Source organism: Hippocampus guttulatus, chromosome 16 (assembly GCF_054856545.1).
Source record: "Hippocampus guttulatus isolate MCC_2025c chromosome 16, RoL_Hgut_1.0, whole genome shotgun sequence".
In the NCBI taxonomy this organism is placed as follows: domain Eukaryota; kingdom Metazoa; phylum Chordata; class Actinopteri; order Syngnathiformes; family Syngnathidae; genus Hippocampus; species Hippocampus guttulatus.
The window spans coordinates 11,170,417-11,188,674 of NC_141276.1; the positions used below are offsets into that span (position 1 = coordinate 11,170,417).

The following is an 18,258-nucleotide window of genomic DNA, read 5'->3' on the forward strand; positions in this document are numbered from 1 at the left end:
GTTCAAGGTTTGCGGCTGATCTAGGTATTAAAAATTTGAATTCCTAACTTGTAGCACTCACACACGCACACACACACACACATGGATGCAGTTGGATCTCAGGAAAGCAAAACCACATGATCGACAGGTGGGCCTTCATTACTACGTTTGCGTACATTAATCAGCGGTCCCTCCGGACTCATTATGCTATTGCGCTCATTTGTCTCGGGCTTCGCCGTTGAACTGCGGCTAACGCTCCGTCCCAGCAGAGCCAGCCGGTGGCGTGCCAGGCGTGCCGCGGATGCTAAATGCCGCTTTAGCAAGCAAGTATAAAGGAGATTGGCGATGTTGGTTAGAGAATTTTGGTCGAGATTTTAGCAAGCATCATGAAAGGTGACATCTTTGATTAGCTTTCGCGGGCCAGATTTGGCCCCTGGGACTAGAGTTTGACACCTGTGGTCTATTCAAAACTCTGCTGCTGTAAATTTCTTCATTCTGGGACAAATAAAGGTTTTCTTATCTTATAAATACCCTGGCTCGTGACTCGCTATGCACAAATTCACCTTTTTGCTATTTTTTTTTAACCTATCCTGTCTTGTTCCCGAAAGAAACTCTCACTTTTTTACTCTTTTGTGGTGTTTTTGTATTTTGTACAGAAAGTCAAAGTGAGTAAAGGCAGTATGGTCACCTCTGAATCCTTGTAGTGGCGTTCCGGAACCTCATCATAGGCGATGTCCACAAAACACACTTCAGTTTCCTCATCTCGGGGCTCACAGCAAAATATCTGCATTGGAAGGCACAACTCAAACGAGTGGTGACAGCCTGATCAATAATATACTTTTGGCCTTTAGTAAAGTGTGTGCTGATGTACTGTGATTTCCCAAGCCACACATTGAGTGTGTGTGTGTGTGTGTGTGTGTGTGTGTGTGTGCGTGTGTGTGTGTGTGTGTGTGTGTGTGTGTGTGTTGCAAATCAAAATGTACCAAAGGAACAAACCAGATTGAAAGACATGCAAGCGGCATGATAAAATCGTTTCCTCATAACTACAGCACAGATTACACGAGATTTGATCGTTAATTTTTCTTGTGGGACTCAGCATACGAATGGAATTGAAATGTATAAATATGTTAATATGCAAGGTGGAGCTTGTGGTGATTAAAAAAAACACTTATTGTGAAGGGGGGAAAAAATAATTCCTCTCCGGCATAGTTTTCTCTCTCTAAATACATTTTCAAAATCTGTATTTCTGCATTTATGATGAAACTAAAACTAAAAACTACCCAATCAGAGACAGCTGTGAAAGAAGGCGGGATCGAGGGACCGGTCAATCATTTGCTCATGCACATCGCGGCTCACACTCAAACTCTCACAAAGAAAGGAGACTTTTCTACTTTCTTGGCCGCTTATTTCACTCTCGTCACTAACCACACAGGTTCAAAAGAAGTTATTGGAAACTTCTCGACTTGTAAATGTTATTTCAAGCGTGGACGGCTAATTCTGGACACCTGCAACCACCACCTGCGCCAGCGTTACCATTAACATCGGCTTGTTAGGTAAATCGAGCGCCTCTCTAACGTTTTAATTGGTTGTACTTTACAATAAATACAACAACCACCTGATTTTTGGCATGACTCCTTAGCGAAGAAGTCATGCTAGCAACGGAGTAAAATTATTAGCGCGGCGCCGTGCACGCGCGTGAGTGGGCTGTGCGCGTGGGGGGCATTACGTCAGGTCACAATCAATATTTTCGTTTTAATACGAAAAACAAGGCCGTTCCTGCCGTTATCAATACCGATATGTGACGTTTGCCTTTTTAAAATAATTAAACCGTTAAAATCCAGCACATAATTACTATAGAGTATATTGGTAATTGGAAATTAACGTTTTTTTAAAAAACACATTGTCAATGTCTCAATTTATTTTGGGGAGAATTTTGGCTAAAAGTGGCAATTTTTGGAATGTGAGAAATCGCCCCCTGCATGCCCTGAATTTTGGGCTGAAACAGAAATGTGGAAAAAGAATACAAAATGCATTTTGCTTTTGGGGCGGTACATAATAATGACAATTTGCTGTGTCGGAAGGATGAAAGCAGCAACAGATGAAATTGGGAATTAAATAAACATTAAAAAATAGCATGGACATGATTTTTTATGGTTCAGGCGTGTCACCCCGCGGGTACAAACCGGAAAACTTTGCTGGTGGGGGTCAAACTAAGAGACTGGCTCGCTCTCAAATGTGAACTGTGGACAGCTGTGATCTGGGAGTCTGCAATGCCCATTGGCGGCCACTCGGTGGTGCTGTGGCCTTTTATTATAGGTGTGGGTCAGCATTGCATAATGCCCCATTAAAATGTCACACAACGCAACTTGTAGTACTGTACATGAGTAAAAAGAAGTGACAGAATTAGAAGGTCTCACACGCTCTGTATTTAAGCAGAAGTTCAGATACTTGCTTAAAAATCTAGTACCATCAAACGTACTGATTAACTCCTTGGGTTGTATTTTTGTGCACAATGCATGCTCGTGCAGACTTTGTACTTGGACAACAAAATGTGTTGTTCATTAAGTATTTGTATTTACTGAGTACCATTGGTGGTAAGACTTGAGAAAAAAAAACGTATCAGCTAATTTAAGAGATTTAATTGAAATATCTTCTCTTTGATTCTATTATTTTTTTGATGCGCCAATGATTAAGGAGCAATCGTGTCCTCGTCACGTTGAGACTGAAATGAAAGGTGGCAGATGCACGGCCTGCCACTCATCTTCCCTCACTTTTCAAATCCTCCTTTATGATTAAATTAGTACTCCCATCCTCCGTTTTACGTTATGGGCCATTTCACATTCACCTTCAGACACTTAACTAGCTCAAGTCGGCACTCAAATTTCACGCCGCTTCACCGGTTGTTCTGCCAAGCCATTACCTACTCTCGCTAATACCAACCATATTTCCGGACAGAATTTGTACAGTTTTTTCTTGAAGCTGTTTTTATAAAGAGAGAATGTGAGAAAACGCCTTCAAAGATCATGCAAGCGTTGTGCAACTTTTGACTCACGTTGTCGTTGCTTCCTTTGTTGTCCTCGTATTTGCTCTCTATATGGATGGAGAACTTGGGCAGGAAAGAGCACTAGCCACACACACACACACACACACACAATTACATTTTTAACATCACTAAGTAACACTTAAATAAGAAAGTAGCTCTCTAAGTAACACCATCATGACCTACTTTAAAATGCAAGTGGTAAGCCGAAGACCTCGTCAAAAACATTCCTAGAAAGTCAAATTCCTACAGAGTTTAATTAATAGTATTGTGCGCTATTGCAACATTATCCATTTCAACATTAGCACTGTACATACGTACGGAGGTCTAGGGTTCGAATCTGGGCTCCCCGTGCCAGCGTGGGTTTTCTCCAGGTTTCCTCCCACGTTTAAAAAAAAAAAGTGCATGGCAGGTTCATGGAGCATTTGAAATTGTCCCTAGCTGTGATTGTGAGTGGCAATGGTTGTTTTTCTTTGTGTGCCATGTGAGTGGCTGGCATCCAATACAGAGTGCATCCCGCCTGCTGCCCGAAGACACCTCGTGAGGGGAAGCGGCTCAGATTGTGTATGGATACTTCGTGTAAATACACTGGTGTACATTTAAGTCATACTTAAATAACTATTCAATTCAATTTGGGTCTGCATGAAGATGTAAAGAGCAAGCATATATGGACGCCCCAGCCTTTCACGAGTCTCCTCGACATCATTCTGATGCATTTTGTTTAAAACAAACAGCCTGGAGTGAGAAGATCAACCCACTGCTGTTGCGTTTTTTCCCCCTATTGATGTTTTCTGGCCGCCTTTACTGGACAGGCTACTCCATCTTAAGTCTAAGGGCAAATCGTTTGCGCTTCATCTCAGCGCAAATCATTAACAAGTTACGATAAAGCTGAGAGAAGGGCTTCGGTGGAATGTCTTCTCTGTCAAATGTCCTTCATTTGTTCACTTTGACTCACTGAACTGGTCTTAGATTTCGACCTCTGAAGATCTTGGAGGTATGTGTTCATGACTGTGCGAACTCAGGGTTCACGCCCCCGACCCCCTTTTTTTTCCTTCTTTTTAACAACCCCAAAAGTCTTTGAAAAACAACAATATATGTTCTCAATGGAATATGGGTGCAAAATGGGAGTCGGAGGGACACACCGAAAAACCGTGACACATCAAAATTCTGACCAAAAAAATGTAGTTAACTCATTCACTCCAAAGACGTTTTTAAACGTCTTTTCAGACTTGGTCCAGAATTGGCTGGTACTGAATGAGTTAAAAAAGAAAAGTCATTCATAGCAACATGGGAGCGCATATTTCCATTTGTATCGCTTCATCAAAACTACTCACCGTGTACTCTGATTAAATTCCCATCGGTGGTCGTCGATGCAATGGACAGAATGTGAGAAGGTGGCGGTGCGGGGCGGTGGCAGGCAGGAAGCGGAATACAAAGAAGTAAATAAAAACAGGGTGAGTGATGAAGAGAAAAACAGCATTTTGTCCAAAGAAAACCCCCCCAAAACACTTGGAGCTGCGATATCATTACGGCAGACGCACTCGAGGCCACGCTCACATGAGCGTGCTGTTGACATGTCGCACATAATCAAAGTTCACCTTTAGGATCTGGCAAGTCCACTGTATACCAAAATAGATTTTGTGGCATGACGCTGAAATCCTTGACGCAAACACGACGACTTTGATAGGGTTTGTGCCACCCCTATGCTCACATGATTGATCGAACCTTTTATTTATAATATGCAAAATGTGAAAGCTATTTAATTCCTACTCCGTCACCATCAACGATAAATGATCCTGGATGAAGTGCAATCTGAAATGCATAAACTGGTTCATATTTCTACATCTTAACGGATGTATGCTGCACAAAAAATAAATAAATAAAGGGAACATTTGGGGGGAAATTGTGCTGTTTGTGTTAAGTTTATATATATTTTTGGAACCGTTTATGTGCACGTCGATACTATTTAAGATATTTAAAAAAACAGACAAATGTTGATTTGAGGGTGACCAACAATGTTTGAGTTGGTTTCTTTATTTGCACATTTATTTGTTTTTTAAAATATGCTCCATTTACTCCAAGCATTTTTCTCATTCTATTCTCTATTTTTTTTTAAAGATGTCAATTTTGGGTGTCGCATTTCTGTCTTTTTTTCCCCCTTATTTGGGGGTGGTGGGATTTCCCAAGCCTTTTTTTTTGTGTGCTCCTGTTTGGACAGAAAATTGCGTCAGCGTACCGGTAATGGTGTACGGGTAGTAGTTCCAAGCCTTCTCTGTCACGTAGAAAATCTTGGGCACCACTGCTCTGGCCCAACTTGGCAGCTTGCTGCGATCCACAAAACAAAACACGGAGGCATTGGTGACATGGTGAAAAAGAGACAAAGAAAACATTTCAACATTTTTTTTTTGTTTTGATTTTTTGTTTTCTGTTGTAACAAAATGAAACTTGGCAAACCATTTTTGCACAGTTGGAAAGCTTTACCTTGCCCCATTTGTAAAGAATATTGCATTTGTGGGATGGGCACAGCAACTGTGGACGCGTGTAAAATGTGCCGAATGCTCAATGCCTGTGCCAAACAATTCATTCTGCTCTTACTGCAGACTCTCTTTTAGTGTTTTTTTTGGGTGGTCCTCTGCTGGGCAAAACACTATCAGAAGCACTTACTTTCCACATTAGTTCAGTGAACTTATATACATTTTTTATTCCCACCGGGTTATTGTCTTCATTTAATAGATGTTTCTCTTGGCTGCACTGCTTCCAGGATATATATGGTATATGGATTATCGAATTGTATTTATTTCTTGTCCAATCAGATTTTAGCCTCCAAGTGTTGCCATGCCATTCAGTAGTGCTGCCCCATTATTTTCAACTACATTAGCAATGAGACAATTTCTTTCATTATTCAGATTTCAAATTTATCTTCACAGTGTCAGAGCGCTGGCCTTGGATGATGTCAACGATTTCTCGTCCTTTTGATCGGTTGGCAAAACAGTTTGAAGGGAAACCCACGCCCGTCGTGATCTGCACACATTGATACGCTTAATCATCGGCATTTCTGGTGAGTTTGCTGCATTTTATTGACATGTTTATGTGATTGGAAAAATGTTGATTTTGAACAGCTCCGGATGTATGTAGCACTGTTTTGGGCGTTTATATTGCATTATTGAATGTTTTTGATGGTTTGTGTCATTGCGCTCGGTCCCAAATGCATGGTACGAGGTTCTGGAAACAAAACAATAGCCAATGACAAAATAAGCTGTTTGGCATAGGCGGTGAAGGTTTGTCAATTTTTTTCACCCCCATGTATGTTCATAATTGTGACCATCAGTCACAGCAAATTGTCCTTGTCCTGAGGTAGCAAAGCAGCCACAGACCATCACACTGCCACCGCCATGCTTCACTGTTGGCATCATGTTCTTTTTATCAAATGCTGTGCTATTATATGTAGGCCGCACATCTCCCAAAACGTTCAATTTTTCACTCATCAGCCCAGAGAACGTTTTACCAAAAGTCTTGAGGATCATCAAGATGTCTTTTGGCAAATGTGAGGCAAGCCTTTGTGTTCTTTTTGGACAGTAGTGGTTTTCGGCTGGGAACTCGCTCATGGATGCCATTTTTGGCCAGTGTCTTTCTTCTTATCCTAGAGTCATGACCACTCACCTAAACTGAGGCCAGCGAGGTCTGGAGTTCTTTGGATGTTGTTCTCGGGTCTTTTCCAACTTCCTGGATGAGTCGTCGTCACACTGTTGGGAGTAATTTTAGCTGGTCGACCACTCATGGGAATGTTTGCCACTGTTCCCAGTTTTCTCCATTTGTGGAGAATGGCTCTGATGGCGGTTTGCTGGAGCCCCAGAGTCTTTGTAACCTTTTCCAGATTGATGAATTTCAATAACTTTTTTTTTTCCTTCTTCAATTTCTTTGGGTTGTGGCATGATGCATTTATTTCTTGAGATCTTGTAGCCTACTTCACTTTGTCTGAGAGATTTTATTTGTGTGATTTCTTGCAAATGTGGTGCTAGTGTGTTGCCTGGGAAATTGAACTCGGCTTTCCCCAAACTGTCGTTAGTTACAGTTACTTTGTGATTTAAGGAAGGTGTGGGGTGGGGGGGAATTACTTTTTCACATTGAGCCAGATAAAACCTTTAATCCACGCCCCCCCCCCCTCGGTAAATGAAATAATCATTTAGAAACTTAATTGCGTTTTTCCTTGCATAGTCTCTGTGTGATATTAAAATCAATTTGATGAACTGAAACTTTTTATGATAAACATGAAAAGAACACAGAAATCCGGAGGGGAGAGGGGGGGGGGGCAAATACTTTTTCACAGCACTGTAACTGACGTTACCCTAAAAGTAACTATAATAATTTAAATCAACCACACACTATGATCCCCAAACACATGGGGAGAGGTTCAAAGCATTTTAAAGACTGACACATACATACAGCACATTTGACAATGAAGTTGTATTCAATATTCTCGCCATGAAGTTAAAAAATTCTGACTTCTGAAAAAGGCTCTGCAAACCATCCAGCAGTGTGACGTAGTACCAGAGGTCATTCAATCATGATGGCCACTGTTAATGTCGATTACAGCCGACACCCTGCAGTGGACTTGCTCATAAATACTCCGTGACGGACTCTTGATGCTGATAGTTGCTGGCACCTCATTGGGCATCCCAGCAAAATAGAAATTGACAGACTTTGGTGTTATAATGAGAAATGTTCAAAAAAAAAAAAGACAAAAAAAAAACAAAGACATTGTAGAACGCAGCAGTTGATGGCGAATGGACCACTCTATCAGAATCGGTTCAGTGCACCACAAATGAGGCTCGTGTCCAGATTACTACAGACTGAAAATAAGCCAATCAGGCGAGGTTGGGAGCAGCCAAGTTACACACCAAACTGTCATTACAAGTGCTCCTTATTACACTTTCACTCTTAAATCAGTCATGGGAGTGTGAAAACACATTATTCTGTAGAATCCTAATGGCTTCATAGAAACCAACGAGAGAAACAGAGACTGGGCCACCAAAGCACTTCCCTCCTAGAGAAGAGAACTTTCAAGACATAGTCAACTAGCTACGTGTCATTATGCAGCTTTATGTGCGGCCAAGACACGTCACACACTGACACACACTTGATTGCATCATTACACAAGTGCAATTGTCCAGAAAGGCTTCTTGCATCAGTCAGCGTTTAACCCTTTGTTGAACAGCCTACCACGTCTATAAATCACAGCCGCCCCCACGCCCCTTTCATCGCGGACCTGAACACCCAGCCAATAAGAGATGACAAATAATGACGTCGAAGAAAAGCACAAAACACTGATCCATACTGGTAATTCTTTCTAAAACAAGGAAAATTTAATCCAGAAATGATCTAGAGTTGAAAATGTGGGCTCATGTTTTGTGTTAGTGGAGTGTACCCAACAGCCTAGGCAACTATCATTCTCGTAAAAAAAACTATTACCGGTAATTATTTTTAAAGTAGCCCACCTTTGAAACATACAAGTATACGTTAGTGATGATTCTGCACTTTACATGCTCCATGTGTGTCCCTGCCTCCCCGTGGGCGCTCTCCGGCTAAGGCAGGCAATTTCTTTTTACAGAGATCGACCTCTACCTGATCAAAAAGTTTTAACATTGCAGTTATTTTTGAAATGTTGGGAAAACTTTACTCTAAATTACTATACAATACAATACAATACATGCTGATTTATATAGCGCTTTCACAACAGCGACAGCTGTAACAAAGCGCTTCACAAAACAGTTAACATAAAGTAAAATAATAAACACAACACATAACATAAAACACGGACTACAGGGAGCTATTTCCCCATATAAATTTTCATTTAGCTTTTAAAGACATGCTGATGACATTGGAAGCTCCCTGAACATTTTATTATTGTTCCCCCAAAAATGTCTCTTGTTTAAGTTTTAGAAAATTTGAAAAGTTGTTCAGTAAACATATCAACAAAGTTACAAGTTGGAAGTTTTTTTTGTTATTTTTTAAATTGACATGAATATTTACTGAAAATGAATATCGACTCCCAATATTGTTGCGCGGCCTCCTTGACTTCTCATAATTGGCATCGGCCATGAAAAAACCCCCCAAAACAAAACAGATCGGTCTATCTCTAATTTGCAAAATTACATTTTGGCCACGAACAGGCTATGTAGAAAGTAGTTTTGAAGAAAGGTTAAATGATCCATTTCTTAGACTGACTTCATTTCTCTTTCTACAAACACACACACACACACACACACACACACACACACACACACACACACACAGTCTGTCCAAACCACTTCACTTCAAATTTCCCAGAGGTCCATTCACTTGTCGTCCACGACCATAAAATCTTTTCGTCTCTGTCTGAAAATTTTTTTTTTTGGGGGGTGGGGGGGGGGGGGGGGATTTGTGACCAACTGCTTGTTAAAAGCAGCTCATTAAAAAGCACAAGTTCAGGTTGAAGTCATTAAAAAATTGGGCATGTAAGGAGTAAAGTGAGTAGAGTAGAAAATGTTCTCCTACTACTAAAACACAAATCAATCAATCGAACGTTATTTACATAGCACTTTTCTGACATAAAAATGCACCTTGAAGTGCCGTGCAATTAAAACATAAAAAATACAACATAAAAAGAGGACCCTCCCACTCGCCCAAAATACACACACACACACACACACACACACACACTGATGATCTATGTGAAAAAAGACATGGCAAGGCACAGCAAAACCATATGAGGAAAAGAGCACCCAAGGGGAGCTCATCCGTGCTGACAGCCGCCACACCTCCCAACGTGGAGGTCCCCCATCAGGAAACACTGGAGTTTTAACCCTTTCGGGGACAGCGGTTGCTACAGTGGACAGCTTATCATGTTATCAGGTTACATGGTGCACAAACGGGTTAAAAAGAAAAAGAACAATTTAAATTAAAAGAAGTATATAAATTTGTTATTCAAAAGCCAAGCTCAGCAAGCACCTTAAAATCGCTCTCGGAACACACGGGGAGCCAATGCAGCGATTTTTAAAACTGGTGTAATGTCTTCCCACCCTCTCGTCCTCGCAATGGTCAGTTGCCAGGTGTGCGAAGTTAATTCAGACGCATTGCTCGGTGTGTCAGAGGCATCGGATGATGACACTTATTGGCCATCTGCAGTGTTCAGTCGGTCAGCAGCTCCGCCTTTGGAGTCGAAATACAATCGACCAAATCAATGAAGTGAACCATCACTGTCATCTAGACTGACCTCTGTGCTCAAGTCAGAAGTATTTCCAGCAAGCACACCATTTCTTTCATTCTTGGCGGCGGCATTTGATTGACCATTTAAAACAGTCAATTTCACACTGAAGCAGCTCAGGAGCTCAGCACAACGCCAACCAGACCTCATCCGTACGCTTAATCCCTTACTCATTCCCAAAATTGTTAAAAACATGCAGAGAGCAAAGCCTCCCATATCATGTCCTATATGTGTCACTGTCGATGCTCGGTTGTTTATTTCAGTACGACATGCTTTTGATGTTGTCATGTTGAAGTGTCACATCATCATATTTGAAAATCCCTCCTGTCATTTTTACGAGTGGCTTACTCATGTTGACGTGATGATATTTGTACACCATAATGAGTCAGGATTTGTGTTCATGGCTCAGAGACAATGCAAACCCGGGTCTGCCATTTGGAAATTCAGGAACGGGATGATCGAAACTGTTCAGAAAAGGGCAAGCGCTTTCAAAACAACATTGATATTGATTGGAAGAATACTCTGTCTGTCGTTATTGGTAACCACACCTTACTGAACAGAACCGGACTGCTTTAAGATATCCTTTATTTGTCCCGCAATGGGGAAATTACTTGATGTAATGGAAAGTTTCAGATTTTGTATTATATCCTGTGCATAGCACACACAATATACACACATTAATTTCATTTCAGTATGTCTTTATACATTCAATATTAAATTGCAACCGTTGGTTTAATTTGAACGCACAAGAAGCGACCCCAATCTGTCTGCTCAGGAACACCCGAGAAAGGTGGAACCGTGAACCATTTTTCATCGTCCATGTGAAGGTCTTGATTTGAAGATTTGACCCAAATAAATGTTTCACCCAAATATATGCCGGTGTGAAATCGGATGGCAAGTAGAGGGGACTCACTTGTTGAGGTAGATGCGTTTCTCAGTAAACTGGCCCGATCCGTGCTCGGGGTCCTCGTAGGGCTCATTCTGCACCACCTCCACTCCCTCGCCACGTTCGCTCTGTTCGTTGCTGTGCTTGCTGATCATGTACAGCTGGCCGATGCGGTACTGCAAGACAGGACGGCAAACAAAAGAATTAGATACAATTGTAGAGTAATCATTGCGTCCATTTCGGTGGGTGAAGGTCATCTTGACTGAGTGATATGAGCAAAAACACCTTGGAATCAATTGAAATGAAGCAGCACATTTCTCTCCCCCATAATTGACGCGACAAGCCGAGACCCCGCCATCCCCCCAAAACTACTCAAAAGCATCCATGTCAGTGAATAATTTAAGGGGTGTGGCCTAGTAAGTGACATGAGGAGATGGAAGTCGGGTCGCCTGGTCAGTTCCGTGTGAGCAACTGGGTGTGAGCAGTGGCCTAGAGCAGTTCCTTGCGAGAGATCTCATTTTATATTTGTGTTTTTGACCTTTATGTGAATTAATCTTCTGAAATAATTTGGGCCAGCAACATGTCCCCCCCCCCCCCCCCCCCTCCAATAAAATAAATACATTTAAAAATGGGTGGCATTTGTAAATCAAGGTCCCACTGCAATTTTAGACTGGTCATAAAGCTCAACCACAGGGAAAGTCAAGGAACTATTTGACATTGATCTCACGATGGCCACTCCAGCAAAGCCGCACAGATTAGCAACTGGCTATAGTGCAATGACAAAGCGCCCAATCCCGAATTAGGACCAGACGACCCACGAGTAACCTTCATTTGAATGACCTTTGATTCATCACTCACTGACCCACTTGGCCACGTGACAAACTCTTATTAGACGTCCTGACAGACCAAGTCGGGTGGCAACTATTTTCCATACAAGTGTTGCAGGGAGATGGAGAGTCCGGACTGCTCGCACGCCTATTTCCAGGTCTGAGAAATGCATCCGGCATGCATGATGACTTTTGTCTCTCAGCAGGAATGCCGGGTGCTCATATAGACACACTTGCATACACGTTCGGAGTACCAATGGAGGATAGCTTTGTTAAGCTCATGGGGAAAAAAAAGACAAGTACAGTAAAGTCCTCTCCATCGCGGGTTTCAGGTTTGCAGTCTTATATACTGTACCTGTATATATTTTGTACAGTCAATAACTTTATTGAGCACTTATATTGAGTGTAATTCCACAGTTGACCGGTAGATGGTGACACACGTCTTTAGTTTGAGACGTAACTTTAGAAGACGAATGCAGCAGGAAGTATTTCAGCGCAGCCGAGGTTTGTTGAAAATTACACTGGTCAAGAATAAATTTGAATCTGAGATTGCTTCATGTGTGCATACATGTATTTTTGATGATAATTAAAAAAAAAGGTTGACTTCTTTTCTAGCACCTCAGGTTTTTGAGATTTTCATTTTTATGTTTTCAAGTTTGACCTAGTATAGCATGCGGAATAAGGCTTTTACCGTGCGTTGCTATTCGGAAAAGAAATTCCACCCGTTTCTGAACCTAACCCTTCATTCATAAATATGACTACATGCATTACTGTATTTCATATATTGTTATTATAATATTAATAATATTATAAAGACCTAACGATCTGGAAAATAGATTTGTTTACTGTAAACAGAGAGCAGGATTGGTACACCGTTGCACTGTTTGCACAATGCTCTTACTTGCTCTCAATATGTGTTTAAATGTGTTTTGATGTTATTTTAAGCGTCTTTAAAGACCTTTAAGAACATGCCTAGAGAGTGTTTAAATCTGGTATTTCACTTATGGTGGTGTAGAACGTATACACCCCTCCCGCCCCCAACTGTGAGGGGGGAGGGATTACTCTCCAGCATTGGATGTTAGCTCGTGACTCCACAACAACTACAACAAGCCAGGAATGGAGTGGAAATATGATCGCGTGGTGGAAAATCAATCTGGCCAAGAAGCCCCGGGGCGTAAGTTCGTATATCACAATGCCACCAAAATTTTCCATCTGACTGTCAGGTGAGGAGAGTGAAGTTGGAATTTGGAAGGCGGTGTGTTTGTCACTGAGCAGCTGTCGGAGCGCGGCATCGTTTTTCACTGGGGATGACAAAGTCACTTGCAAGGAAGGCGCAATTAAAAAAATGAGCTTGTGTTTGTTGTCACTCAAGTATGTGTTCACATTAGCATAGCCAGAGTAGCAAGAGCTGCCAGAATGATTAATCTGCCAGCAAAAGATGTGGAATCAAACACGAACAACGAGAAATTGTGCTCAAAGAAGACAACGACTGTTGCCCCAAAATCTGTTACATTCTGTCAAAAAAAGGGCCAAGGTGGCTTTTTGTTTTCGTTATCATGCACTGGAGTGCAGTTATTCTCAAAAGTGTGGTAAGTGTACCACACTGGCAAAGTACAGTTCAGATGTATTTAACTTTTAAATTCAAAATATATGATCTTTGAGAACTGTTTATTGACATTTATTCACATTTTTTTTCATTGAACTTTTATGTGCAATGCATCATGAAATCGTTTAAGTGCAGTTTGTTTATTTTCCTATATTGAAGTAGTGTAAATGTTCAAATGATGATTTATTTAAAAATGTTACTATCCATTCCAGGACGCCCCCCACATCCCCAAGTTTTTTTTTTTTGGGGGGGGGGGGGTTAACATGGTTTTAAAGTTGCACTCTATATCGTACATCATATTAACACATCTCGGAAAACTCACAAGTCTGCTGAAGGCACCACTTTTTTTTCTTGTTTTACTTGAGCACTTAGTCCCGCTATACTACGGTATTTTAATGTTGATCATGATGTTGTTACTTGGAAAGCAAAGGATATTTCGAGGTGGTCGTTGGTGTAAAAAGTATGAGAAGTGCTGATGTAGGTGCAGCAGAATGGGCAGGTAGCATGGACTCGGCACTCAGATGGCATGGTAAGAATTTTGCTGTGTGTGGGGAACATACAAAACAAAGATGAGAGACTATTGACATTGCTCTCATTAAATCTCCCCGGGAGGTGAAAATGATCACGGCCCAGAAATCCTCAAGAGCGCCACTCGAATGACGGCTGGCGGCGGCGTATTAAGACACGAAGAAACATTTGTGATCATTTTTTCCTTTTGGTTTCATTTGCTGTATCGACATAACGCGCATAAATGTGCACATTTGCCGTCCTGTGTGCGGACTTCTTTTTCTTTCCATAATAGGGCAAAGAAGTGGCTGTGTTTTGAGCAGACTCAATGTGTTTTCATCTCTCGCATCTTCCCTGAGAAGATGCAAGAGGCACTAGTCAGCCTCACGATATGATGCAAACAAGTCAAGATGTTGCCCTGACACACTTGAGCAAAATACCCTCGTCTCTCTATTTGGATTTCTTGTCATTTACAGCCGAGACAAGATTGATATAAGCTGGACACGTATTACTATCGGCACGATCATAAAATGAACGCCTCATACCTACTTCACTACCAATCTGTCTGCTGGCCCACTTCAACTATCTGAAAAATAGGGCTGTTTCTTTTATCAATCAGCATGAGTTGGTCTGAGCAAAATTTTGTTACAGCCACATTTGGCATCAGTATTTTTATGTCTGATTCGTTATTCTGGGCAAAAAAATGCTGCAAAGGCAGCCATAATGCTGCTTCCAAAAGCGAGTGTCGCCACAACGAACTCCGAAAAAAAGTGAGATGCGCCTACGCTTCAGTGCACAATGAGTCTTTAGTGTCACAACACCGAGTGCACCGTTATGGTCGACTGGCGCGCTGAGATCTATAGGTGTAAACTCTGAGAAGCGGCAAGTGAAAATGCAAATGAGGGCCCGCAAACAAACGCTGTGACATTGTGACATTGTGATGATTAAAATGATTGGACAGTGTGATGGTAGCTATGGTTACGGTCAAATGTAGCACTCTGCCGGAACACTTGTTTTTCAATTAAAACGCCACACAAACCGCCGCGGGAACATCAAACGTAACCACTGCCACCTCTCACTGATTCCACTGTGCCAAATTGTGCTAAAAGAACACGTCAAGACAAAAGACACAAAGACTATTATGCGATCAAAGCGTCGTCTTCGCTCTGTTTTCTCACAACAGCAGGCGGGGGGGCTTGAGGAAGGGAGTGCTGGTCATTATGCTGCAGCCAAGAAGTGTGTTAGTGTCAGCGTGCACACACACTTACTGTACTGAAGACAGTCGTGGGCACAGTGCTAACATGTAATTACTGCTGTACGCTCAGAGAGGTGACTGTACCAAAGAGATAAATAGCTTCTGCCAATTTCCGTGTCGGGAAGTACAAATACTTGATTACTCCACTTAGGTACATTTCGCAGGTAGGTGAGTCGAATTCATTCTGTGACCACGCTAGTAACTTGACTCTGGGTATCGCCTACGTCGATTGTTGCCAACTACGTTTTTTTGTTATTTTTAATGGGAATGCGCAGAGGAAGGTCTTGTCACGTTAACTCTACAGAGAGTGTCACAAAAAATGCCATTTCCTCTCATACACACATGCATGGCACGATGCACGCGGGCACACACGACTAAATACCACTGCTACTAATGTGTGCAAATAATGTGTAAAGTTCGTCAAGGTTAAAATTGCTACCGTGGTGATATTTACCTTCTATTTTTGTCATCCAAGCTATATTCCACTGCTGATTACTAAAAAAAAAAGAAATAAGGTAGCGACAAACTTCTTTTTGTGATGATCTTACGTCTAATCGTCTATTTGGTTGTTTCTACATTTACATAAAGCAGAACATTTTGTGAACCCTGAAATTTCAGTCAGAATGCCGTGACCAGGACGATTAACAATAGAGCCCCAAAACATGCAATGTCACTGCTGAGTTGAGGGTGAGAGATGTCGAATTAAAAACCCTACTAGACTAGGAGCCAAGTTAAAGGCTAAAAGAATATGTTGAAATTGGTTTTATAATTTGACCGTCCGCAAGCGAACAAACTACCTTCGTTAACGACACAAAGAAAACAATTCTTGCCTTCCCCATGTGTCGTCTTTTTGGCTTTTGCGGGAAATGATACATCCGCGCGCTTTGTCCAAGTAGACCAACCTACCCCGACACATCAAACCATTTTGCCCAAAATCCACTTCCAAAACGATCAAAACTAACCGCAGCGCTTAATATGTATCCCGGTTATCAAAACACGCATTGAGATTGTTTTGGATAATCTAATGGATTGTCTCTTCTAAAATGTCTTACGGAAGAACATAAAAATATACATGCAGTCTCACAGGGGATTATTAAAAAAGTCCCAAATGTGTTTGTCAGGGGCTCTTCTAATGGATTATTGCTTGACCCATCTCCACCTGCGCATCGAATGAAAGCAGACCAACACTAAACTCATGTTGTGGCTTTTTTATTTTTTATTTTTAAGTAATGAAAGCAACGAGCAATACAAATAACTCCAAACATAAAAACAAAACAAAACTATATAACACATGACTAATGGCCTCTATCAGCCATCACGCAGAGGCGGGTAGGTTCACGTTGTAATAAACGACATTGTACTCCAGGCGGGTTGAGGGATTCAAGGTTCCAACAGAGGACCGCTGCCATAAATAAATTTGTAAACAGGAGCAAGCATCCAAGTTTTTTTTTGGGGGGGGGGCGGGTTCAGGGGTGACAGATGGGGGAGAAATCTATTTGGATGGTGAGCTGGGCTTATAACAGGAAGCCAAGTGTGCAAGCCAGTGAGGGACAAGAAAGATATTATGGGCTTCATTGAGAAAATCTTTGGAGAAAAGATTTGAAATCAATCAACACACAAGAGATCTCAGAGAGCATAGAGAAGGCCAAAGTGTTCACAAAAAAAAGCGCAATACCTGTTGGCAAGGCTTCCAGACCATTTTATTTTTATTTTTTTACTCGGAACGCAATGGGCTCTACCCTGCAATTTTATGGCCGCAAGGAGAAGATTTAGGATCCCACGCTAAATTGACTTGCAAAGTAAAGATTCCTCCCACTCATTTTCACTTTATTACTGAGAAACGGACTGAAGTGTGGAGCAGAAGATTGTCAGCAACAGAAATAAATAGACAGGGCGAGATGCAAAGAATGATGCCAAGCCAATCAAAATCCAGGTTACAGAACACCGTGCTCTGATTGGTCACCTCCCAACCATCACCCAATATTACTGTATTACTGTTTATTTGTTGGAATAGATATTTTTAAGTTATTGCTTGTATTTATTTATTTATCGACAGTTTTGATTGTTTTATAGAAAATGCTTATTTTACCACCAGATAATGAAGTATATAAAATTATGTATATTTATACCACAAAACTGTGAAAAAAATCAGCCTCATGAAATTTGCTATCTTTCGAGTTCTTATTCGCGTGGCAATAGTAAATTGGACTTGATGAGGAAGCTTCATTCCATGTCAGACTACCTCCTCCCCCCAAGCGGGCCCTTTTCTCCTCAAGGACATCAGCCAAATAACATCAGTGTGTGTCCTTTGCTGGTTCAGCTCAAGCCCCAAATGTTGCTGCTATCGAGAGCGAGCACATGGCTGACTGAATTTGCGCCATTCAGCAAAAAGCCAAGCTCCCTGGAATAGTTTGATCCAGTTGTGATTGGGCCGCGTGCGCGCTAGAGGAGGATGACGGGAGGGAACGGCAGGGCTCCGGCAGCCTGTACACAAGGAGACAAGCAGCCTGTTTTCTTTCCTAATTTTACCGCCTCGCTCAGACACTCGATTACAAAATAAATCTAAGTGTAATAAAGCTGTCAACACTAATGCGATGCTGTTTTATTCAGGAGGAAACGGGAAGCTCTGATGAGTAGACACCAGGGGGGGTACGGCCTTTTTAATTACCTCTGTTTCTTCCTTTAATCAAGCTGGAATTAAAAAAGATGCTCAAATACATTCCATCAAAGCAATGATGGTGACAAAACAGAGGATGATTGCTCAAAACGCGAATGAAAATTATTTTTAGATTACATACTGACTGTATAGGTTGTCGACAGTGCATGGGGGAGCAAATCACTGTCATGACCAACAGTAGATGGCAATGGTAAATCGCTTTGGATTTGAGATCAGCATAGTTTTTGTGTAGAAGATA

General features: G+C 41.6%; 1 protein-coding gene across 1 annotated transcript in view; it reads right to left on the reverse strand.

Annotated features, from left to right (window-relative positions):
• The window catches only part of pitpnc1a (phosphatidylinositol transfer protein cytoplasmic 1a), a 36,661-nt gene that overhangs the window by 3,504 nt on the left and 14,899 nt on the right, over positions 1 to 18,258 (reverse strand). Inside the window, exons 2-6 of the mRNA XM_086133706.1 lie at positions 11,176 to 11,324; positions 5,256 to 5,344; positions 4,354 to 4,361; positions 3,032 to 3,103; positions 668 to 763 (exon numbers count right to left, since the gene is read on the reverse strand). Coding sequence (XP_085989832.1) covers positions 668 to 763; positions 3,032 to 3,103; positions 4,354 to 4,361; positions 5,256 to 5,344; positions 11,176 to 11,324 — 414 coding nt within the window. The remainder of the gene's footprint in view (positions 1 to 667; positions 764 to 3,031; positions 3,104 to 4,353; positions 4,362 to 5,255; positions 5,345 to 11,175; positions 11,325 to 18,258) is intronic.